This window comes from Bombus bifarius, unplaced genomic scaffold (genome assembly GCF_011952205.1).
Source record: "Bombus bifarius isolate JDL3187 unplaced genomic scaffold, Bbif_JDL3187 scf7180000007974, whole genome shotgun sequence".
NCBI lineage: Eukaryota > Metazoa > Arthropoda > Insecta > Hymenoptera > Apidae > Bombus > Bombus bifarius.
Genome location: NW_022884360.1, coordinates 118612 through 143777, shown reverse-complemented (window position 1 = coordinate 143777; position 25166 = coordinate 118612). Strand labels below are relative to the sequence as shown.

Here is a 25166-nt window from a genome sequence, read left to right as displayed (position 1 = left end):
CACGACGCGATCCTCTTTTCCCTCTTCGTTATTTCTGTACCCTGAATACGGTTTTCTACCTTCTACCCGTGCCTCACTGGTTGTTACGTTAATGAGCCGAGCCATTTACTTAAAAATAGATATCATTAGCATAATAACTAGTCCACCTGCTTTTACAAGTTTCTATCTTCCACTTACAGTACTTACGTTTTACTATTTAAAAGCATACGTATGTACAGTTAAATATGAAGTTAAAAGTGTACATGTACAGTTAAGCACCGTGTAGGGCTTGAAATTTTGCTTCGAGGGTGGAATTGTACGGTAAGCCAGAATATTGTAGAAATTGTTCCTTTAAAAATGTTTTATCCATCACTAGTTGAATTTCCTTTCTAATTTTCATGAAAATCTTTTCTCCTTGCGTCTTCTTCGTTTAAGTTTGTCTTTCCCATCTCTTCTTCTCATTTCTTCTCTTTGAAGTTCATTTAAAGTCCTTTGAAATTACAATATTTAATTCCAAATAAATGAATTGTTTAATTGCAAACAACCAATTTATCAATGATAAGAACATGACTATACTGGAGGGAATATAATTATAAATATATTATTTTATCGTATTATTGTGACCAAATTCTACAGTTAAAATCACATTGTTTCTTATCGAAGAGATCAGAAATTACACTTACTAGAAAGACAGTCTACTAGGTGAACTAGGTCCAACTTGGTGGAGCAGCAGCAGGACGTGGGCCGCTATCAGCTGTGAAAACAGCATTGTTTATAGACACCGTGGCACAATGAGGTGTAATTGAATCCATATTCTACCCCGTTGTATCAGGCGGCACTCAACAGAAAGCTAGCGGAACGCCCCTGGTGCCCCAGGGGGTGGTTATACTTAACGGTTCGGAAATCGAGGGTGGTCGTCGATTTGTGGACAATTAGGGGCGATATACGTGTCCCTTGGGACGAATCGAAACAGTTCCCAGCTTCTCCGAGAGTGTTCTTTCCTCTCTTCTTTGTTTTTCGTTATTTAAACAGAATTGGAATAAGTATTTTATATTTGTCGTCAAATATTTAAGAAATATGTACTTTGAAGTAATTCAAGATGCTTAATAGGTACCATTAAATATAACAGAGTACCTAGATATCTTAAGAATTTTAGTATCGTGATATAAATATTTAAAATTGAAGGGAGAGATTCTAGAATTCCTTACATGGATACATTTTAGGGTACGATGTACAACGTTAGATAGTAGATCAGTATGGACGTTGCATTCAGAGCGATGCTACGGTATTACTACATGAATCGCGAATTAATACTTTATTTGTGTGTCACTCCAGCTGCGAGGATCAACACAAGTGCGACCCTCGTGACAAGAGGGTGCTCTTAATGCGCGTCTGATACGCGGAAGGGGCTGCAGCCGCGATTCTATGGTTTGCTAATTTTCACGGGATCACGGTACCGTGACGTTCGAGCCGATTAGGTTCAACCTGGGGTATTGAACTTTCACGCCTCCCCTTAACCGCTGGACTTCTCTATGAAGATGCCCTGAAAAATGATTGAAGCTTTAATTCCATCCTTGTGAATAATAAAAATGAATATATGATCAATTATATTATTATCAAAATGTTGGGGCTCTTTGTCTTAGTTCTGATTGAAATAGAATTTCATTTTTAGATAATACGACTGAAGTAAAGAATTGGAAAATATTAGAAAACGATCGCGTTTCATATTGGCAAGAATATTATATGTAACACTTGATATTGAAAGATATAAGTGCTAAAAAATTGATGCGCCACGAAGTGGCGCGTGATAAGGGCAGGTGTATGAACACACCTGCGTCAACTGTAGATAAGACTGAACCAGTTTCAATCACCCGACGAATAGCCGTCCTTTTATCAGTTATTAATCTTATTTACTTTTGTAATCATCGCACAGAAAATACTAAGAAATACTGTTCGTATACGATATACTGCCAGTCACTTGCTATCAGTATATCAAATGCTAAAACAAGTTGCATTAAAGCTTCAATGTTTCAAGGAGAATAATTTACCCTTTCAACTTGAAACATTCGTATCTAACTCCTGAATTTACAAAGCCCAGTTTTCTCTTTTCCTCTATCCGTACTCTAAAAGAAAGGAGTACAAATTAGTACAGAACAAAGCATGAGTAAACCAAAGGAAACAGGAAAATATATCAAATTCATAGATAGTGGTTTGAATGTAACCTGAGAGCAGAATTAACAATGTTACATCGACAGACAGGAAGCTGGGGTTCCATTACACATACTGGGGGGTGTTCTGAGCAAAAGAGAGCATCCATCCACCCTTCTGCTCCCCCTCATAGATTCCAGCCCCACAGGCTGAAAATTGGGGCACGCAAATACCTGGGCAGCTGCGTGCTCCAGGGTGTTTTCCGAAGTTCCAGCAAAATCATCGACCCCTGAACAACCCTGTCGGATCATTCTTATCCTTGTAGCTTTCCCTAAATATTCTCCACGCGATTGTACAAGTAGACAATGTAACACTTGATTTGATCGTCGTTGGTGGACGATTAGAAACGGTAAGAATAACGAACTGGGCTGGCTTTTCATTAATTTCTTCTACTTTGTGCCCTGTATTCTTCGACAATTTTCTTCTACATACTAATTATTTCCCAAATTGCATTTGGGTTGCACAAGTAGGATTTAATAAACCAGATTGCGAAAATAGGATTATTTCAGTTCAGTTTAACTGAAATTTAGAAGTGAAGAGATGAGTTTATGCATGAGATGTAGGTACTGTTGGCATGAATGAATGAATAAGTAACATCTTTAGGAGTGGAACATGTAGACAGATAAGAATCTGAAATCCATAGGTGAAATCCAGCGTGAAAACTCGGGCTCGATGAAATCCTATTACTTTACATTGGACATTGTTCTGCTGTAATGCGAAACTGGAGCTTCCCCTCTCCAGAAGATGATCTAAAAATACTGACACGTGAAAAGAAAAGACACGTGCAATACTTTTGCTATATTCTCGCCTTTATGTTCTGTAACATTAATTTTTTAATAACTTTTGCAGAAAAATTGAGGATTAAATTAATGTTATAGTAACGGGCCCATTGGTGAATTTTCACCTCTGCTACAATTACAATTATTTTGTCAGACTTTAATATAATATATATTATATTACAGCGGGATTTCCCGTCCGGAATGTTGGGAAAAGCCCCAATACACTAGTCCAGACTTTTACTATAGCCGCCCTTAAGTAATAAAAATAAGAAATAGTCTTAATGTTCCAATCTGACTTTAGGACGATGGGTTTGGTCTCGACGTGATATGGCAGGTCACCGGACGTAGCCACGGTCACGGGAGGGACATGTACCTGACAGAGGTATGAAATGGTTATATGGCTCTCCTTAAAAACAAAGATTAACCCGAGAGGCGGGGACAGGAGTACATAAGGGCAGCCTCTTTTGGATTAAGAGAGTTAGAGTTAGAGTGTTAGAGTCGTTGGACGAATTGCCGATCGAGTGATCCGAATCGAGCAGTACGTTGATACTTGTCCTCCCGTGGATCGTGGATTCGTTATCGAACCTGAATTCGTTGTCACCATCATCTCGACCATCCTATTACCATTACTCATAGCCTCTTGTAGTGTCCACATTCGTACTGATAAATATTGGCTACATTCGCGACGGTAAAGCAAGTAAAGGTTCATCGAACGCCCCAAAATGCCAACCTGTCTGCGACATATATTTCTCTTGGGTGAATTTTTACCCATCGTACAAATTACCAACTAAAAAGCGAACATCTCTATAGAGAAGTTAATCGTCGACTTTAACATTAACATGGAAATTATTCATTTTCATTGATTTATTTAATTTACGTTGAATATATGAAGAGGATCAATTGGTTGTTTCTGGTAAGAGAGTCTTTCAGCTTTATCCATGAAACATAGCGTATTCGTACAGTCTCGTGTAATATTGATTCGTCGGAGACGAGGTCGCAGGTGAGCCTTCCCACGATCGTTGTCCGGCACTGAGGCAAACGTCAGGGATTTGTCTGGAGATAGCCATCCATGCCTCCATAGACGAGTAAATATACGCTATTCCTCTTTGTTTCAGAAGAAATCAACAAACTTTCCATCCTATGTTCAAAATGTTCTTCGACAGCCGCTTCAAACCAACTAAAAAGTATATTTCAAGGTATATTAGTTCATAAGTAGGTATTCCTAAGAAAAAATACATTTACTCTAACAAATAAGTAAAATCTAATACATACTTTTATATCTGAAAATAATTCTAATCGTCCGGTCTGTTCTTTGCTAATTTATATTTTTACCAGTATTATTTTGTATGATAAATGAAGAAATTGCTACTAATACTGATATCTGAAACTGAACGGAGCAGCTGTAGCTCTCAGAAGGTACCTTCTCCAAATAATTACTCCTCCTGTTAAAGGATCCATAGAGAAGGAACGGAAGGATCTGGAAACAGGAGATGCGTCGGTCCAGTGAAACGATGCTGTCGTCGTTTACTCTTCTTTTATTACATGCTTCCGTATGCACAGTTACATTACAAAATCGTATCGCACAGTGATTTACATCCCTGGATTCGGAACCGATCCACGCGACTCCGTGACGACGCTTCTAAATGAATCGTGTGCACCAATGACAAACGAAACTTCCAGCTTTAACTTTCTTGATCGATGGACGAAAAAAAAAAAAAATATATATATATATAGAGAGAGAGAGAAAGAAAGATTTGAGCGTATGATTATACAACGTTGTTGTCAGAAGCGTCGTCTTTAGTCGAGTTAACTCCTTTTATGAGTTCTCGTCCATCCCTTGCACCTGAGGAAGGCCTTCAATCCTTTAGATTCGATAGTGTAAAATCTTAGCAGATGTACATATAAAAGTGAAACTTTCTAGGCATCCAATTCGAAGCAGAGAGCCTAGTCTCGTTGGCGCTGGTTCTCCTGAATTTAAGCCAGTGGCTCTTCTCACTGTTCGACACACGTGCTCTTCACAGTATTATCATATTTTGTCCAATTTAAAATGACAAACTTAAAAAGACATATACGTAGCTTTCACATATAGATTATTGAGAATTTATTAGATAAAACTGAACATCTGAATACTTACATTTTCTTCAAATGTATTTTTCAAGACACTTCTAACTCATTCTGAGGGTCGGTTTTCATAATAATAATAATAATAATAATAATAATAATAATAATAATAATAATAATAATAATAATAATAAAATAACGATTCCTTTAGAACTGAAAGTCTTAGATCTGGAACCAAAGAACATATAAAGATAAAAGTTCTAATAAATTAAAAGCTAAAATTAAAATTCGTCGATTAAGCAGCGCATAAAACAAAGTAACCGAGATAGAGCATTGACAGTGTTAAACTCAGGATGCACCTAGGAAATGGACAAGATTTCGGTGAATCATTACACTAAACGCGTTAAAAAAACAATCAGCCTTTTCTCACGTTAGAAAATTCAGTTTTTTTTTTCCCCTGTGTGGAAACACATATGGCATTTCGATCGGTATGCTCCTTCCTTTATATCCTTACACGGGTACAATAATAGACGTACGTAGTAGAGGACAGTTTAAAGGTAGCTAGCCACGGAGCAGCCCCGGATTTTTAGCTGCTCATGCTTGTTTCTCACTTGAAAATATACAAAAGACTACCGGAGGACGCGGCAGCCTTTGAAGTGTCCTCGTGATTACACCCTTTTTTTTTATCTTTTTACATAAAGCTACCGCTTTCTACAAATTGCCAGCTGTCCCAAGAACGTGGCCGTGTTTGACCCTTGACCTTTTTACAATATCTAGCACACAGTACGCTTTATATTTAACTGGCGCGTTTCTTGGGAAAACCAACAAGTGCATCGAGACAGATAAGTGTTTGTCTCCTTTCCATTTTCCAGTTTCTTTTCTCTTTCTCTTCGAGTAGAATTATTTTACAATATGAGTTGCTTGTTTCTGTTCGCTCGTCCAGAGATTGGGAGGGATATCAGCTAACTCTCGTAGAAAAATGAAAACACGCTTCACAAACGGCGCCAAGATTGGTTCACTTGCACACTTATTTTTTTTCTTTTTTAATTCTTTTTTAACTGTCCAACAGTGACTCTTAGCGAAGAGATCTCGAGTATCAAAATGCTACGGGTACGATCTGTGCCAATATTTCGGCCAATCAAAGCATTGCTGCCGCCTGGACATTGTGGTTTCATGATTTACAAATGCCTGAATGTCTCCTAACGCCAGTTTCTTGACAAACAAAAGTATCGTACGCGGGACTAATGGGTCCTGTGTATTCCATTTCCACTGTACTCGAGCAGCCTCCAATTTATCGTTCGAATAAATAGACTTTTGCTCATTTGTTTCTCGCTGATTCGTCTTTTGGAACAATTAATTTGTTCGAGAACATCATCGTGAGCATAATAAGTTCTTAATATCAACGAATCTAATGATACATCTAGCCTAAACGCATCAACTCTTGCGTACATAAGTATATACGTACCAAACATTTAAGTTACAATTAAACTACAAGCGAATAGAAAATCCTAATGGACAGAGCCACATTGGGTTTATACAAAATTTATCGGAGAAACATCTTTATCAAAATGTCTTGGTACAATGTTCGTCCAAAAGGTTTCAGCGACTTTGAGCGCAAAAACAATTTCCTTTTTTCTTGTCTATTCTGTATAAATCCAATTGCGGCCCAGAATTAGAGAAGACTTTGGTCAAATTAAAGTGAAATTTTCAAGCGACAAAAATCTCCGACAGTCGATCCACATTGGATTTAGGAACACAATAATTTATTTGTACACGAATAATTGAAAAGTGAACACAAAATTAAACGAGAGCATGGAAATGTCGAAATTAGGGAGCGACGTTCTGTTCAATTTACGTTTGTTTCCTTTTATCATCTTCGATCGAGAAAAGGTTTCATCAAGGCGATTCCAGTCCCAAAATCTCGAACAACTTCGTTTTCTAATACGTTGCTCGAGTTTAAAGGGAGTTCAATGATTCGATTGCAAAAATTTGGCACGGTCTGCTGTGTGTAAAAATATTATCATTAACTGCTCTCTGTTTCAACACCACACTTAATACACGCTTTGTTCTCGCCTCTCTCTCGCCCTTCTATCGTACCGTATATTATCTTAAACATACAGCGATACTACATTGAAATATAATAAACGCATAAAATACTCTTCATCGGTATAAACGCATTGTTGTCTTTGACAATCACCCGACGTTTTGGAAACCCTTTAAAACTTTTGACTAAGTCATCAGTCATTAATACTCCTTTTTTTCATTTACAACAGAGAACACCATATCCATATGGTACACCTTAAAAGATTCAAATATTAATTCATTTATACATAAAATAAAACTTCTAAGAAGCTTGAAAAATTATAATTAATTTAATTTTTTAGTACTTTTGGTATTTAAGTACTATGAAGTAAAGAAGAATGTAGTATAATAGGTTCGTTTAGGTTCCAAAATGTATAATAACTAGAATATGAATGTTAGTGCAAATTCATATTTTTATGAATAGCTATAATTAAAAAATTGGAACTTAGGCAAAAGATTGTTTAATCTAATATAAATATTTTATATAGTTTTGCATATATAAATTTGAATTTATGCATAATGCATAATGCATTGAATGAATGCATAAAAATCTTTAGTGATATAGTGTTCTATGCAAGATACAATCGAGGTACACGAAGAAAACTCGACAGAATTTTAGTAAATCGATTTTCCCTGAGTGGTTGCGTGCTATTCTGAACGCTTGGTGTCCTCATGATCTATCACTAAGTCGTATTATCAACGCGTTTATAGTACAATTTAAGCCTAAAGGTTCCTCTCGGTTCCCTTTAAAATCATTCGCCTATCTTTCCTCATCGAGAATCGTCTTTCCGCAAAAATAATACTTTCTGATCAAGAACACAACGTGGTAACGTTTTACGAAATCTCATTTCCTACTACAGAACAAAATGTATTAGTATACAAATCCTTACTAGCTAGACATTAAGGACGAAAAAGAAATTCATGAATCTATATTAACTTTAAAACAGATATTCTTTTCAAACGGAAAGACAGATTGTTCCATTTCTAGCAATGTTACTATTTTATCAATTCACTTATTAATTTTTTATTTTGGTGAACCGAGAGACAGAAAATTAGTCTCCCCATAATAATCATTTCCTTATTCTCAACGAATCGAATATCATTCATACAAATGCAGCTCTTATACTGAGCAAATGTCCTTTCATGAAAATTTTCATAATTCAATTATTTAACAATGATTTTTTTTTGATTATGCGTCTCGTATCGACAAAGGTCGAAAATTCAATATTCTTGATAGTCTAGTCGAAGTAAACTGTATGCTGCCATCGAGAAAGACAAGGTACAACAAAAAACAATCGCAAATGAACTCTCTATGCGAAAACGAAGCGCGTGTGCAACATTCTGTCTAGAAATAACTTCAACCGTTTCCTCAATTTCCATGTAACGGTCGTAGTTCGATCATCCGCTCTGAAGAAACCATTAAAAACCATCATACTATAAAGAATTATAACTATTCGATCCGTTTCACGGCCATCTTCATTGATGGAAGGCAGTGCTCGAGTTATATATCTAAGTATATAATTTTACATATATAAGATTAGAATTTACATCGGTTCCAGCCATGAGACGGATCAATTACGAGACATTTACAAATTTAATTTTAAAGATGTAGTCATTTTTGCGAAGCGTCGACAGTGGTGCGCTAAAGAGAACCCGAGAAACGAGTTTTCGTTTGTAAGATGGCGAAAATGAGATGTCTTCGTAGAAAAGATGGGTGACTTTGCCGTACCACTAGACTCATACGCAATTTTCCTTTTTTTTTTCTTTTTTTATATAAAATGTACACCTACTTCGTACCATTATTGCTATTCGTCGCGATAGATTAACTTATAGTCTAAAATTTGTACATCTGCGGATTTACTGTTTCATCATACGATGTCGATGACAATGATGAATGATGATGATGATGTAAAGATTGTCTCAGACGTGCTCGATGACGTGCAATCAAAGGAAAAAAACAAAAAGAAAAAACGTATCTCTACTTCTAGATTGCTTCTTTGTTCGAATTTGCAAGGCCTCTGTTATCGCGTTTGTATGTAAAGCTTACATAACGTTTGAACTGACAAAACTGCTCTCGAAAATTCGCCAAGTAATGATACAAACATACATAACGCGTGTATTCGCACGTAATAAAATCGTGAATTACAAGTATCGATAAATGCAAATATTTTCTTCCCGCTATGTAGAAACTTTCCTTAGTTAGTATGCATTAATCTATCGAATTGATCACACTGTATCGAGCAGAGACCAGTCAGAGATCGAACCAATCAGCAAAGAAGCACGAAGGACAAACGACTTCCCTGTGTTCGTGTTTTAAGGATGGTAGCACGTTTCGGTCGGCGATGACAGGTCATCACGCCTACTATCCGATGCAGTATATTCTTCCTTATTTTCCATCTATCTTCAGCTGGGTTTCCCAGGTGGTCCATGGCTGGGTGGAGAAGGTCCATGTGAATGAAGGTTATGAACATTACCTACTTGATTACTTGCCAAACTGGACATTGTGGGTTGGTACATTGAAGGTATGTAATTGCTCGACGACTGTGGCACTGACCTGAAACATGTCAAAGCTCCACCTACTTTCCACGGAAATACGTTTAGCTATATGACATTTTGCTCAATAGTGCAGTTTCCAACGCCACATTTTAACTAAATCAAATATTGCAAGCCAAAGAAAATAAAAGTGTCGATTTTTACCTTGGTACTCCGCGTAGAGGATCTGGTGTAACGGACGAATTCCTGACCACACCAGGATTACTAGCTGGCGCAGGGGAGACTATATTACTAGGCTGTCCTTGGTGGTACGCGCTTCCGGCCGGGCTGTGTCTGTTCACATTGATTAGGAAAAAATAAATTCTGCAGTATCAGTACGCGTGATACTGAATACAGGACAAATATATTACCTGATCGTTGGACTTGGCTGGGGCGCGACTAACGACGTCCTGTGTTGATACTGTGAAAGTGAAGCTGCAGCTGGAGGCGACGGATCTGGAGGCAGGCCATTTTCTAGCGTCGTAGAGTGATTACTGGAGCTCGAATGTGGCATGTACGTGTTATTTACTCGTGTTTCCCTGCTCACCCTCGGAACAGGAGCCGCAGCACCTGGTGGGACTTCGGGATGTGAAACATTAGGGTGCGATGGGTTGACTGTTGGGTGTATGTTATTCACTATAATTTAAGACGATTAAATTTTCAAATGATTATTCCAAATACTAAATATGGAAAAATTCGAATAAATTACCTGGGTGAGCACTAGGCTGGGATGTCAGAGGGATTGCAAGTCTAGCGTTCACAGCCAATAAATGATCTCTCCTTTGCAGAAGACTATTTACATGTTCCTCTAACCTAAGGTTCTCTGCTCTCAATTGGTGAAGACACGAAAGTAATGAAGCGACTGTGGAAAGAATTTCAGGTTTCAAGAAACTTTTTATTTAATCCATCTAAGCGTTAGTAGATCAAACGAGCTGGGAAGCAACATACTTTGCATTTTGGTTAAATATTTTTGGTATACAAATTCATCATTGCAAAAAAATACAGTAAAAAGATGATCCATACACTACTTTTTAGTTAAAAATCCCCGACTTCACCAAACCCAAGCGACTGTAAGCATATTTTTCTTTGCCGTACACTCACTGTCAAAGTGCTGGGCTTGCTCCATCAGAAATTGGCTTCCTTGCTCCCATTGTCTCTCTAAAAGTTGGTCAAGCGTTTGGGGTATTGCTCCACCGCCCAAAGAACCGGTGCTGGTTGTACTAGCGTTAGTGTTGGCATTGGTGTTGGTATTGTTAGTGGCATTAAAAACCGAAGAAAATGATGTAGGCTGTGCACCTGTTTGACTGGATCGTATCTGTAAAATAATATATTAGGATAAGAACACAAAATCTCAAAATAGAAAATTTTTTCCTGTTTTATTTTATTTCGAAGATACTTACAGATGCAATCACTCGACTATGTAGCTGTGGGCCAACCAAATTCGTTGTAGGATTACTAGCTTCTGTAAAAATAGAATGTGCTTCAAGTTCCTGGGAAAGAGTATCAGACATTTTTTGTGCCATTGTGGAGGTTGGGTTCAACTGATTTCCTAGCATATGTGGTGCACTAACTCCATTCTGGAATCTAATAGATATTGCAAATTAGCATATGTACAGTAATATAAAACACTTTATTATAGCAATCATCTTTATTTCTTACAATTTTATATCCTTCTCTTCTTTTGGGTTTGTGAGAGTCGGAGTACTGGATGCAGAAGGCGTTGGTGTTATAGAAGCAGCGCTGGCGCTTTTCCGTTTCTTTCTTCCAGGCCCACTACTGCTCATACTCTCAGAACCAGGACTGCTGGGTGGAGATTCTTTGACAGTAGGTCCCATGTTGTTTGCAGATCCAGAACTAATGTTACTAAAATGACCACCACTCAATGTTGGTCCTTGAATAATTGATGGTACAGGCGCCACAGTTACAGCAGGTGGAGGAGTTTGATGATTACTTCTTCCCCCTCGTTTAGACGTTGTTACCACTGCACTGCTAGATACTGATGTCACCACGGAAGAAACTGGTTGGGACTGTTGTTGTTGCGTCTGAGACTGTATTTGTGGCAGTGCTGGTTGACTATTCGATGATCCACGTTTCGGTTTTCGAGCCTTTTCTTGCTTATCTGACGATTGAGAACTGAGAAAGCAACGAAATGAATATTTATTCGGAGGTATTGAATAACTGTATTTTTGTGCGGCCTTGAAACTAAGAATACTCGAAAAGTTCTGGAAAATTGATTTGTTATATAAAATTCAAAACAAACGGACCGTTGCGCACTGCCATTTACATCACGTTACTCCTTTTCTTCGTTCGTTGCCCTTGAGGCCCCTTGAGGTAGAAAAAACAAACATAACCTCAAAGTATCCTTAAAGCTACAGACGAATCAGAGGACGTCAAGAAAATCACAGTCGTTCACAATAATTTCTGTCAGAATCCGATTACGATTTACATCACACAAAAGCGAAATAAAAAATTCTCCTGAATTCATTTTTGCATTCGTACAACTTGTAACTCGTCGTCGCGAACACATTCCAATCGCCACGATGTTTTTCGGAGATTTTACATAACGCAGTCGCATCCTTGATGAAACGATATTTTTCACAGTACCATAAATCCATATGTAACAAGATTTTTTCTACCTGAATGTTTTTTACGAAACGCAAGAAGAGGTTAAAAACAAAGAGGCTTGTTTATCCAGCTAGTCAGCCATTTTGATACCTCCTGTTTTGGCGCGCATTTCAAATTACCCGCAACACTCACGATTTTTCTTAATTTTAACTTTTCTTTTTATATTACAACTACATACACGTATGTTACAAATATAATTATATCATATAATATTAATATTAGTTAAAAGGTTTCAAATGATAATAATAATTATTAACGTTATTAGTAAATGGACATTTTACATATGAAAAAATATCAGTATCAAAATTTAAATGTAAACTTACCGAGATCTCTTAACAGGTGCTTCTTCAGACATAAATCTTTCAGAATTCGACATAGCACTCGCCCTCGGTTCCGTAGTAGCTGCGGTAGTTATGATACTCTGTTGCAATTGTTGGTATAACGTTGGAGCACTTGTCACCACACTCTGTACCGTATTGGACAATGAAGTCGCAGTCAATGGAACAGATACGACTATACTATTCGATGTGGTTGTTGGTGATTGAGTAACAACCGATGATTGGGATTGCGTTACTGCCATTATCACAGGTGTAGTGGTCACTTCAGTGGTGATTGGAGTACTTGATGATGACTGAATGGGGCTCTCTACCTTTAACTTGACAAAAAACTTTCAAAATATGAAACATATTGAAACACAAAGTTTGTAATGAAAATTATCGTACGAATTCTTATTTACTTTTTTCGACTTTTCCGGCTCAGTGTTCGTACTCAAACTTGTCGCTTCCGTTATGGTTGTCTGCACGTTATTGCTTGATACAGCTTGCTGTACAACAGAACTCACAGCAACCACAACCGAACCGCTGGCTTCGGAACTGACTGATTGATTTGAATTTTCATTCCCTATTACCGTCGGCGTTCGCGCCCCTGTCTTTCTCTTTTTACTGTGGCTCGAAGTTTTGTTCGACGACGAGGAGTTCGATTTCGTTTGTCCACTATTTTTGTGACCGGAGCTCGAGTTCGATCCGGATTTAATGGTAGCGGCGGCCACCGCGGCAGTGGTGGCCGCGGTGCCGTCATGTCCGAACACACTCTCCGATTGGGTGACGATCGTCTCTACGAAGTTGGAAGTGGTGAATTTACTGGAATTTGTTGTGTTGTCTTTGGGTGTATTACGGCCGCTACTGCTCTTGTCGTCAGCAACGCCATTTATTTCTAGACTTGGACTAGTATTGGATTTGTTTTTAGAATTTGTAGCTGATTTGGAACTTGAACTCTTTCGTTTACCACTTGACGAAGATTTTATCGGAGTCTCCGCTTCCTTTTCAGGAGATGAGTCTGACGAACCATTATCAGCGGGTATTGGCTTATAAGGTGGTATTGTTTTTACATTACCACCTTTTTTCTGTAAGTGAAACGATCAAATTCTTACTGGAATCGATCGATTCGATTTCGTCGAGATTTTGGTTTTAAACAGTATGACACATACCAATTTTGAGTAATGATGCTGACAATATCCACAGTATTTAACATTATCTAGATAATTGCCAGCTTCTTCACAGAGCAAGCCAAGAGCCTGAGCACAAGTAACATGAAATTGCTGCCTGCAGCCAGTCTTGTTGCACTGCATACAGGCTCCCACATTTGCTCTACTACCCCTTCCTTGTTCCTCACAAATATAACATGACTGTAACAACCACATTACATACTTTATATTAAATAATCATTAACAAGTCTATCTTAATTTGGGATATCTTTACCTTACTGAATCTTTCAGATGGTATCAATTGCAAAATAATTGGTTCCATTGTTGTCACGTTACCAAACCTAACTTCAGGTATATAAAGTGCACAAACCACATGTGCCCATCCAGCCTGATCGGTTCTCTTAAGAGCACCATCTCTGCTCGGACATAATTCGCAGCGCTGCAAAACAATTTGACACCCAAGTAAACAATGTACTTTTTTCAGGGCAATAATTATGAAACTTACTACACGGGCACTACGTTCCTGCGACTCACACTTCCTGCAGTACCATGGTCCCGTAGGTACCGTAACGATACCATAACAAGCTATAACAACATTAGGATGTAACATTACAATTGTATACCCTCAATTGTAAGCATACAACTCTATGCAGAAGAAGAATCAACGTAACAAACAAACCTTGGTGTACAGCAACTGTACAACCTTGGCCATCACAATACACCAGTGGATTTTCAGTCCAACCCCTCTCGTCAGAACACACGCAGCACCCTCCAAGCATCTCCTTCATGCTGTGTTCCAAGCAATTCGGAAGACGAGACTAGCATGAGGAGCTAGGCGAGCCGTAAGCGGAGATGTAACGCGAGGTAACCTCGCTTTCGCAATTGCATCCTGGCAATGTGCGATTCTCAACTCGTTTCTTCTTTGACTATTCTCCTCGATGCTTGTGGACACGCGTGACGCATTCAACGGTGAATCGTGGCTTGGAATGCGCGACCCCACGTTGCCCGTTGCCCGCACGATTCCACACCGTGGGAACACGAAGCACCGAGACCGAGGCGCTTTCAGAGTACCGTGCACCGGCTGTTCTTTAAAGAAATACCGTTTCGAAACGTGCTCGAACGGTTTGTTATTTACAACGGCGCTCTATTTGTTTCGCTGTTCGGCCATCTTATTTTGTTGTTGCGTCTTGCGTGCGCACGCGTATCCGCGCGCTCTACCGCGAAAATGTTAGAGCGTGTTCAAAAATCGGCCGACGTTTACTTTCTTTATAGTAGCTTCTTTCCGTCCGTGCTTCTTTCATAACAGTTATCAGACAGCTGTAAAAATGTACACAATACATGTAATATGTAAATATATATAAAATATACAACTACAGTATTTATTATATTTGGTAAATGGAACAAATTTCTATTTAAATACACCTTCTTTAGTTATATCCATAAAAATATAAAAATATATAAATTCAATTTACTATTATTCGCTATTTATAAAATTTCCTTCTTTCTTTTCCATTGAAATATGAATTCAAAATTTTCGATTTATAAAGATTAAATTACTTCTTTTTTTTATTTGCCTATAGATTCTTACATGCTTTCAAATTGATGCTATTAATATTTCTTCGTCAGAATTTTAAAGAATATAGAAGATTAGTTTGTGAAGGCTAGTTTGGAGATGAGAATGAATCACGTGCTCTATCAATGAATATGTTATGAACCGAATTCCAATATCGACCAATCAAAACCCTAGTTTACGATTCTATTTATGTGTAACACCTTCCAACAATTTACGTTTAAGTAGAGTGAGTCCATTGCACGACTAATTGTGATGTAACAAGAAACATCGACTTATAATATATTTCTGTCACCAACATAAACGAAAAGTTACATAATATAGAACTATCAATTAAGGTATACATAAATAAAAGACAATAGAATAAACAGTAACTCTGCTTCAGGTGAAAGAGTGATTTAACGAATGAAATAAAAACACGATGGTAAAGTAGATTTCTAACTTACTGACATCTTCATTTTTACAATATTGATACATAGAAAAATGGAATCAAATAACGATCAATATACTTTCGAATGGGCGAATGACACTCACTTATCGGAGATTTTATCTTTCTTACATGAAAATTTCGATAAGGAAGAGACCATGTTGAAAAGTTTGAGAGATAATAATTCGTTAACAATAGAGGATGAAGAATCGATGAGGATCGATCACGAGCGACTGATACGGGCAATTTTCGCTTTTTCACCTTGCATCATAGCGATAGAAAAATCATCGAAAAAAATCATCGGAGTAAACCTGATGATAGTTAGTAAGAATTCGAAGTACGATGATGGTGCTGATGGCGTTTCCGCTGCCTTCAGCAACAATCCTCCTAAAAATGAATTAATGAAACAATATTTCAACTATTTATCAGAGATCAGTGAAACGGCTGATTTATATGGAAAGTTTCCAAACTCCAAGGCAGCCGTGGAATTTTATGCGGTCGCTGTGGATAGAAATTATCGTAGACAAGGACTTTCAAGGTCACTAATGGCTGCAGGAATTTCTTTCGCGAAAAATACCGTAAAAGACGTCGGATTCATATTTGGTGTGTATACATCTCTGTATTCGAAAAAAGCGGCGGGAAGACTTGGACTAAAAAGCATTATGGATGTAGATCTTTTGCACTACAAAGATAATGATGGGCGACCTATTTTTCAAGACACTCCGCCACATAATGTTGTTTCTGTTATGGTTTTGCAACTTATTTAAAATTTTCCAGATAGCATGTATCGTACAAAAAAGTATACAAATGTATATTTCTGCTAAAAAGTATATGAGCTAAAATTGAGTATTCTGTATCTTTCAGTTCTCATACGTCATTTAATTGTATAATAATTAGTGTTTCTAAAAATATATTATTAACAAAAATAATTATTAATAAATATTACTTTGTGACAAATTATTCAGCAGTTTTATATTAAATATTAAATTAATTTAATTTCATACTAAATAATTTATCTATAATCATTGTTTATTATATATTAATTACTCGTATCACTGATATAATTAATACTTATTATCTACACTCTCTACTATCGCTTCAATACATTTGCCATCATCACTATAATTAATTACCAACTGTAAAACGTGTGAAAGACATTTCTGATTTATATTCATGTATCTTTACATGTTTGCTCGAGCGACCGATCAAACACTAGCGCTAGAAACTGGACAGCTTGGTCTATTGCAACTTGCTTGTTTGACAGCCTGGATGGCTGCGATCCAATCGAACAATTCTTCTTCCTGAGAACATTCGTCATTTGATATTGCTATAGAATGCGATAACGTCAGCTACATAACCATATGATATCTTGTTCTGGGAAGTACCAAGACTGCGCTGAAAGTCCCGCGAATCAAATTGACTATTTTACGTGTTACACTACGGTTATAATATCTTGGCTCTGCTCAACCAATTGCAATTCGCTGAAGTTGTCGTACAGGAGCGGAATCGAAATTTTGGAACGCAATATATCTACAAACACATACAAAGAGAATTATACATTATTGTAAGTAATTTCAAATTTCTTTTATGAAATTTTTAATAATAAAAATTGATATAGTTGTTAGTGACAATTCAAAGAAACGTGCCTCATGATTTATCTATTAATGAAGTATCTAGGTTGTCATCGATGGAAGTTTCCGGTAGTCGGTTTGAACTTCTCGCTTCTTCACGACATAGTTTTTTATGTCTTCGGTGATAAATTTTGTAACAGTGTATTTCTGAAATGTCACAGATATTAGACATAGTATTTTAATATCTGCTATATTTTTCATTATTGTCTGAATTTTTTTTTAAATTATTAACAAATACGAAATGACTAATATTGTCATCATAAAATAAAGTTCTTTTTTTCCAAATTTTCCAACGATAAAATAAAAGGACGATGCACCCTCTCGTGTTAAGAACAATTGGAAATTTCAAACTTAGAAATCCGTTAGCAGTGTTGCAACAGCATTGTTTTACCCTGGACCGCTTCAATTATCATTTACGGAATTGCCAATTAATATTATCAGTCGTAAAATCACCGATACGTTTTCACATCGGCACATTTACAAATCCATCTACTATAATCTATCTGCATCCATCATGCTATCCAATTTTGGAAAACTTCAAAATTAAAACGAACGCGCAGAAATTTTGCAAAAAGCAAAAACATAGAACATATGTGGATTGATCAGAGAAAATTCTTTACTAATTGGGGATACTTCCGAAAAATGCAGGTACAAATTAATGGTACAAGTATTCTACACAAATGACCTTGTTTGTTTCAAATGACAGATCTGCTGATCTTCGAACAATTTGGAAATCGTGTTTTCCAGACTATCCAAGATAGCCATATCTTGTGTGGTACTGTCCGCTTAAAATTTAAACTACTACAGCTTTAGGACTGACAGGGAGCGCTACTCGATTGACGACAGAATCACACAGATTTTTCGACACGATTCGAAAGGATAGACTATGAAGCTGGCAAAAATATTTCTGGAAATGCTATTGGCAATTGGTTTAGGGCTTGATCCTACTTTTGTTTATTGTATCTTTGTGCAATAAATCAGAAGAAAGTAAGCAAGAGTTTATCTCGTACGATGACAGCCTAACCCCAACCTAACCCCTCTCTATATTATAATATTAATATTTATTATATTTATAGTTGCTACATAATAATATTAAAAAATATTTCCATAGACAAAGTCGCTAAAATCGTCATCCAAAGCATGCTGGACCTTCTTCGCAAAAATAGATCTAGCTGCTACCAATCAATTATCAGTAGCATCTCTAAAACATTCTTCTTCCTTCGAACCGTGTCAAGAAATTCACCAAAATTCCATCATCAATCGAATGGCTTGCCAGTGGAAAATCTTGAACGACGAAGAATTTCAAGTTTATGGCCACTGGTGGAGGGTAATGGACAATCCTCAATGAAGATTTGGCTCATTGACTAATTAAATTAGCTTTACACACGGTTAACGACCTCTGATGGCCTGTGGATCGACTAAATTTATCTCTGCGGCACTTTCATCAGCTCCCCCCCCCCCACCATCTATCCACAACAAGTTGACACATGACCTTGTATGCAGCTATATGGTTCCATTGACTCGCATATATCACGTTTCTCAAACGGGTATCGCATTGTTGTCGAGTATAATGGGTTCATTCGACTCCAAAGAATTCCTCGCTATCCGTTCGCCTCATAATAAATCGTAAATGTTATTCGTTGTAATAGCAGATGCACTTGCTTTCCAGTTGGTAGAATTGTTTGAAAAATTGAAATTTCTTTGTGTGGTTGTTTTCGATCTCGTTCGACCGATTTGGTCAGTTATTTTAAGAGATATGAGGATAAAGAGAGCTGATGGAAAAATTGGAGAAATTCTAGCGCACGTGAAATGTGATAACATTGTTCGCGTGTCTTTCAAAACACGGTACATAGGTGCCGTTTTATCCATCAACCGATAGCCTGGTAATCGACGGTGTTAGGTCGCCTTGTATTCTCGTGGATGTGGCTGGTCATGGCCAGTGTAGCGTGATCCAGCATTGTCTGCACATCTGTCAGTCAAAATGAGGTGAGAAGGAATAAAATTAAACTGTAGCTCGTTATTGAAAGTTACTAACGCGATTCGGTAGCTTTTTGGCAGGCCACAGGTAGTGAATCGAGTAATCTGCGTCGAAAGTTGTGATCCTAATTTTTTAAACAGTTAGCTGTTTCCGACGAGTATGCTCGTCGTGAGGAACTGGCAATATTTTGCGTTATGACGAGCTCTGTCAGTAATAGAATTAAAAAATAAAACAGTCATTTCGTTTCAACTTAATTCTATATTAGAACAGCCACACATACTCTGTATTTGACGAGTATACTCGTCATCGCTTACTTTTTTGCTACACACTTTAAGTACACACTTTCCAAAGTTCTCAAAGAGGTCGCAACAGCTAACTGGCTCATATTAGTCGTACTGATTGGTTACAGTACTCGTTATAATATTAGTTAGATGAAACAAATTTGTCTAAGTCCAACATTTTTCCATAAATATCTGTTGTCTAATAATGACGTTCAGAGAATTTTTGGTTTTCTTTATGATTTACATAATATAAGAAGAAAATTTCTATTTGTAGGTGCTATATCGTATAGAAAGATGGAAAGAAAATTTTTCAGGACGCAATTGAGATAGGCAAACGTTTCCTTATTTATAAGTTCGTTAGCGTGTCCCATCACACGTACTTCCCTTGTCATCTTTTCTAATGTAAATGAAGAATAAATATCGCATTAGTTATTTCAAATAATTGTATTTGCGTTTAGGAAACGAAACGGAATGCCACCGTACCGAGTCTGGGGTTCCACAGAGGATAGGACCATCGACTTCGAATCCTTGACGAACGAAACTCTGGAAGGAGCTCTGGATGTCATGAGAAAGAGCTTCTTTGTCTACGAGAGCGTATCCAGAGGTGTAGACCTACTCTCGGAACCTGGTGCATCAGAGGAACTCGAGAACCTTTGCCTGGATGCTGCCAAGGATGGCGTCAGTGTAGTGGCTGTGGACATACACAGTGGAGAAGTTATTGGAGTGGCTTTTAACAAGCTGCAGGTAAATAAAAAGGATGAAAAAGCCAAAACATACTGCTAGATACGAGTTTATAAGAATATCTACGATAATTACCGTACAACCATTAAAAAGACACTGTCTTCATTGTCCAGGTCCTTAACGGTTCATCAGACAAGAGCGCTTTCGAGGTATTCAGTGAAAACTGCAAGTACAAGTCGTCGAAAGCTCTAGTAGACTTCATGATCAACATAGACGCTAAGATGAATTTATTCAAGCACTATAACACCGACTGTATTTTTGAAATAATGTTCTTGGCTACCTTGCCGAATAATCAGAAGCGTAGGATAGGCGAACTATTGGTATCTACATCCATAGAAGTTGCAAAGGAGTTGAAAAAGGGAAAGGCAGTGAAGACACCAGTTACGATAAATGGCGACAACACGATACAGAATCTGGAAGCAGTGCCTAATCTAGTGTCTGCGATCATGACATCAAACTATTCACAAAAGATTTCAGCAAAGTGTGGATTCGAGAGCCTGGTGTCAACCAACTACAAAGAGTTCCAGTTTAATGGGAAATCTTTCAACGAGAGGATAGGAAACGAACATTTGAACTGTCTCCTAGTGGCTAAAAGACTATTTTAGGCTGAATGTAACTAGTTAGGGCACTAATTTATTATTGGACTGCGGATTTCTATGAATTTATGGCAGATCGAAAGATGCGAGGGTGTATATAATGTGCAAGAATATATAATATAATAATATGTTAATATTGTTATACTGTTAGACGATACAAATCTTTGTGTAAATTCTATTATTTTTTTTTATAAAAATATGAATTTATATGAATATCCATAATCTACTTATTAAGAAGGAATTTGATAAGAAGGATACTGATAGGTTTATCTTTAGAGATACAACAGAAAATACATATTTTCTTGCATAAAATTGTACAATACGAAGAAAATTGGCTCAGTGTCTATATATACTTCCACGACCTTGCGTTATTAAGTTAATCTGATTGTTGTAATCGAGTTTAGAGTGCTTGCACGCGATAAGGTAGCACATGTATAGTGTGTCAGCAGATAATTTACTAATCAGTGAAGAGTACTAGTTAAAAATATTTTCTTACACACGTTATGTCTTATTCCGTCAAAACATACAGGGGAAACAAGTATTGTTCAAGTATTATTATGTCAAGGGGTCTTTTGCAATAAACAAATTATTCTTTAACGATCCTTCTTTTGAATCGTTCTTTTATCTATCACGTCCAAGTATTCGACATGATAATCTTTATTTATGAACGTGTCCTAAATGATGCAAGCAGTTCAGAGTACTCGCTTTGAAAAACAATAGTGCGTCGATTATAGTTCTACAACTTGTACGCAGATAATACGAGCGTTTCCCCGATATGCATTAATTGGACGCTGAAAACTGAAGCGGAGGCTGCTTATCAAGACACCAGAGCTGTGCCAACAAAGGCCTTAATAGCCAGAGTGTAGGTCGCTTGGAAGAAACTACTCGAATTTAGCTTCATTCTGTTGTCGCACATGCAGCCGGGAACATCATTTTCCTCAAATATTGGTCTATGACTGAGTTATCGCTGCCAGTCGTCTCAGCACGTGTTGCTTCCTATCTGTTTCTTTATCAGCCTGTCAAAACAACAGGTAACAGATAAAAACGCCTTTCATCTTGAATAAAATTGATAAAACAATTAGTCGAACGTTAAATCACAGAAATTTATATGAAAATCTATATTATCTATATTTATCATAATTGTTAATCGAGCAGCTCCCTCGGAGAAAGGATTCATGAGACAAAATGGTGAATGGATTAAGTCCTGTTGGAAATTTTAGTTCCAGTTTTGCCATTTCGCTTCTCAGCCATGTCTCTGGAGTCTGATGATGAACTGAACTACAAACTACTCACCAGAGACAAAGTAGAGGATGCTTTGGCTATACAGGCTCAGACCATGAAACAGGAAAATCTGGCAATAGGTTTGGGGATGTTTGAAGAAGATGGAGCTCCAGAAGAGATGTTGTTAGTCTTCAAGGAAGTCATCAAAGACGGTACCACGTTGATAGCTGTTGACAAGAAGACGAATGAATTAGCAGCTGTGGCGTTCAACAAGCTTCATGCAAGTTTTCATTCATTTCCATAGTAGCTAGCCAGTTTTTCCTCTAACTTTCTTTAAGTGATTTTCACCGAACGTTTTCTATCACTTTGAAGGCTAGACCGAAAGAAGGAGTAAAGGATGAGCTAGAGGTGTTCATAGAGGAGAACCTGAGGCACCAGACGTGCAGGCAGCTTGTCAAGCTTCTCGATGACGTAAGTGTCTCTTGATGATTGGCTAAATTGCCTCGTTTAGATCAAGTGTTATCTTCAATTTATTCGGTAATTGCTTTGCTACCATCATAGGCTTTATTTAGAGACTCGGAAGAACTAGATGTATTTTTGAACTTGATTAAGACGTTTCTTGTGACTGTAACAGTACTAGTTTATCTTCGGAGCTGAAGCTATGAATTCCAGACCACGCGCTAGTTCGCTTCTTCCCACCAATCAATAAGATCAATAACGAATCGAAGCAAATTCGTGGACTTGGCCTGTATTGGAATTCATAACTTCAATTAGAGTGTCATTAATAGCAACCAGAGCGTTATTAGAACAATCTTTTTTAAAATTTTCTTAAAGAAACCAACTAAGATTAATCCTGCTGCTTCTTGGTCCAAGAACAGACTCAGTGCAGCGTAGATATTTTTGAGAGGAACAATGCAAATGGGGCGTTGGAGTTGTTTTATCTTGGCACCAATCCACGTTACCAAGGCCGAGGGATCGGCCGCCAAATGGTAGAAAAGTGTATCGAGTTCGGTCGAGGACTGTTGAACGGTACAATGAAGAGAACATCGATCGACGGTGACGTTCTAGAGCAGCACGTGCTCCCAGAGATAATTTTTGGTGTATTTGCCTCTAACTACAGTCAACGAATCGCAGACAAATTGGGTTTCGAGGTTCTACATGAGTTTCGGTACGAAGATTACAGCTTTGCTGGCAGAAAAATGTCCGAGAGGATAGGAGACGTTCATAGAACGGCCAGGTTACAGGTTTTGAAACTTTAAAAAGAACTAAGACGTGCGAGAGATAGGTTCTGTAGTGAGTTCTTTCATGTTATGCTGTTGCGAGAGTTAAGAGTCTATGAAAACTGTAATATCTGGAATGGTTAATAAATGGTACTAATATGTACCATTTAATGAAATATTTTTGTTAATCAAGAAATATTATCAGTATTTTTTGTTTGTAGAACCTTTCGAGATATGAATATAATATTCCAAGAAAAATAAAGGAAGAAGGAATCCAAATGGTAATTCAGTTTGTGCCATGAGTTTCATCAGACACATTCTATTGTCCATTAAGTAACAATTAAATAATTAAAACTCTTTGATAGAATAATGTTCGAATTTACATTCAGATTCGTTCTCAATTTCAAACTAAAATTCAAATTCGAATTTAGTAACTGAATAAATATCGAAACTAGTTTTTAGCTAGTCATTTTTAAAGGACGCATTTCACCATCTAGTGAGAGGATTTTAGAGGAAAAAAGAAAGCAGTGATGGGCAGAATCAGTACGAGGGCACTCGAGATGAATATCAAGTCCGACAGTGAAGAGATTCTACGTTATCTCACGAGTGTCTCGTGGCTGGTACATAATTAACTTCGTTAGTCGGTGCCTGCTTTTCAGCAACTTAATTGATCTTGTTATTCAAACGAGTGGACGACGAGTGGTCGAGTGACGAGAAGATGAGCTTTATACGACGACCTTTTTTTTTTTTACCTTTTTTATATAAGTATATATATGTATGTATTAACACATTTACAATCCGGTACATAATTGTTGAATATAGTGAATATATTGAGCGTAATTATGAATCTAAACATCGACCACGGGAATACGCTTGTTTTCCTTTCTTTTTCATCAAATTGCTTTTTTACAAAATCCCCTCTTTTCAATACTACATACGTACTGTTATGGGAGATGCTTTCGAGGAGAAATGCAATGCGTTACATGAAAAAATTGTAACAGAATTTCTCAAATAAATTATTTTACAAATATACTTAAGAATTTCGATCCAAAATTATTAACAGCAGTTCTCCTCATTCTCGTAATATCGTTTTTATGTTAATTTCGTCGCATCCCATCGCCGAAATTTTCGATTCCACTTATTTAAAAATTTCAGCTTCGCGTCCGCCAAAAAATTCTACAACTTAATTACACAATTAATGAAATATTTGTCATACTTCGATAAATCTAAGTTTATTATATTCCAATACTAACGAACATCAAAGCTTTTGATCCGCGATTGTAAATCAAATTTGAAAAGTCCTAATAAAGAAAATCACAAAAGTAAACGATTGAAAAATTGCTTAAGCGCGGAATTAATTTGGCGGACCGGAAGTTGAAGATGCTACTGTATACGAGCTACGGTTGGAAATGTCATAGTTAACGTTATATTCACGGGGAAGACACCCAGTATAAATATATATGTATATGTATATATATTATGTGTGTATATATACGGCACTGCTGATCGCTGGTAAATAGTATTTTTTTTTGTTAAGTTTCGTAAAGCGTCTATCTGAAAGAGATGCGAAATACGCGTTTATCGTTTCGCATTGCTTAGCATGTCGCGCGCTAATTTACCATTGTAATCAGTATTCGAACGCACTACGGTCCTTTTATAAAAATATTCAACCACAAGCAACCAGATAAATGTAACAATATTTCTCCATTCAAGTTTGCATCAGATGCAATCTTCTTCTTTTATTTTTGTGCA

General features: G+C 37.2%; 4 protein-coding genes across 7 annotated transcripts; 3 read left to right on the top strand and 1 right to left on the bottom strand.

The window, feature by feature from the left end:
* Positions 1–8287: 8287 nt before the first annotated feature.
* Positions 8288–14934, bottom strand: LOC117217137 (protein AF-10-like). 2 transcript variants are annotated; one of them, XM_033464500.1, is made up of 13 exons: positions 14429–14934; positions 14255–14334; positions 14024–14188; positions 13753–13950; positions 13003–13668; positions 12590–12921; positions 11301–11774; positions 11042–11225; positions 10737–10956; positions 10351–10503; positions 10013–10277; positions 9807–9935; positions 8288–9663 (listed from the first exon to the last, which is right to left on the bottom strand). In XM_033464500.1, exons 1-13 carry the CDS (start codon positions 14535–14537, stop codon positions 9513–9515), a joined length of 3126 nt encoding a protein of 1041 aa, XP_033320391.1. In that variant the 5' UTR covers positions 14538–14934; the 3' UTR covers positions 8288–9512. The 2 variants fall into 2 exon arrangements, with proteins under 2 accessions (XP_033320391.1, XP_033320392.1); XM_033464501.1 differs by having other exon boundaries at positions 10743–10956.
* A 556-nt stretch (positions 14935–15490) lies between these two features.
* LOC117217142 lies at positions 15491–16592 on the top strand. Of its 2 annotated transcripts, none has more exons than XM_033464508.1 (2): positions 15491–15657; positions 15799–16592. In XM_033464508.1, the coding sequence occupies exon 2, from the start codon at positions 15803–15805 to the stop codon at positions 16511–16513; it is 711 nt and encodes a 236-aa protein (XP_033320399.1). In that variant the 5' UTR covers positions 15491–15657; positions 15799–15802; the 3' UTR covers positions 16514–16592. The 2 variants fall into 2 exon arrangements, with proteins under 2 accessions (XP_033320399.1, XP_033320398.1); XM_033464507.1 differs by having other exon boundaries at positions 15492–15629; positions 15705–16592.
* Positions 16593–17051: 459 nt separating this feature from the next.
* Positions 17052–21107, top strand: LOC117217140. 2 transcript variants are annotated; one of them, XM_033464503.1, is made up of 3 exons: positions 17052–17310; positions 20095–20380; positions 20491–21107. In XM_033464503.1, exons 1-3 carry the CDS (start codon positions 17108–17110, stop codon positions 20980–20982), a joined length of 981 nt encoding a protein of 326 aa, XP_033320394.1. In that variant the 5' UTR covers positions 17052–17107; the 3' UTR covers positions 20983–21107. The 2 variants fall into 2 exon arrangements, with proteins under 2 accessions (XP_033320394.1, XP_033320395.1); XM_033464504.1 differs by lacking the exon at positions 17052–17310 and adding an exon at positions 18869–19363.
* A 601-nt stretch (positions 21108–21708) lies between these two features.
* On the top strand, positions 21709–23693 carry LOC117217141. The gene is made up of 4 exons (XM_033464505.1): positions 21709–22004; positions 22194–22474; positions 22567–22665; positions 23073–23693. Exons 1-4 carry the CDS (start codon positions 21926–21928, stop codon positions 23451–23453), a joined length of 840 nt encoding a protein of 279 aa, XP_033320396.1. The 5' UTR covers positions 21709–21925; the 3' UTR covers positions 23454–23693.
* The last annotated feature ends 1473 nt before the right edge of the window (positions 23694–25166 follow it).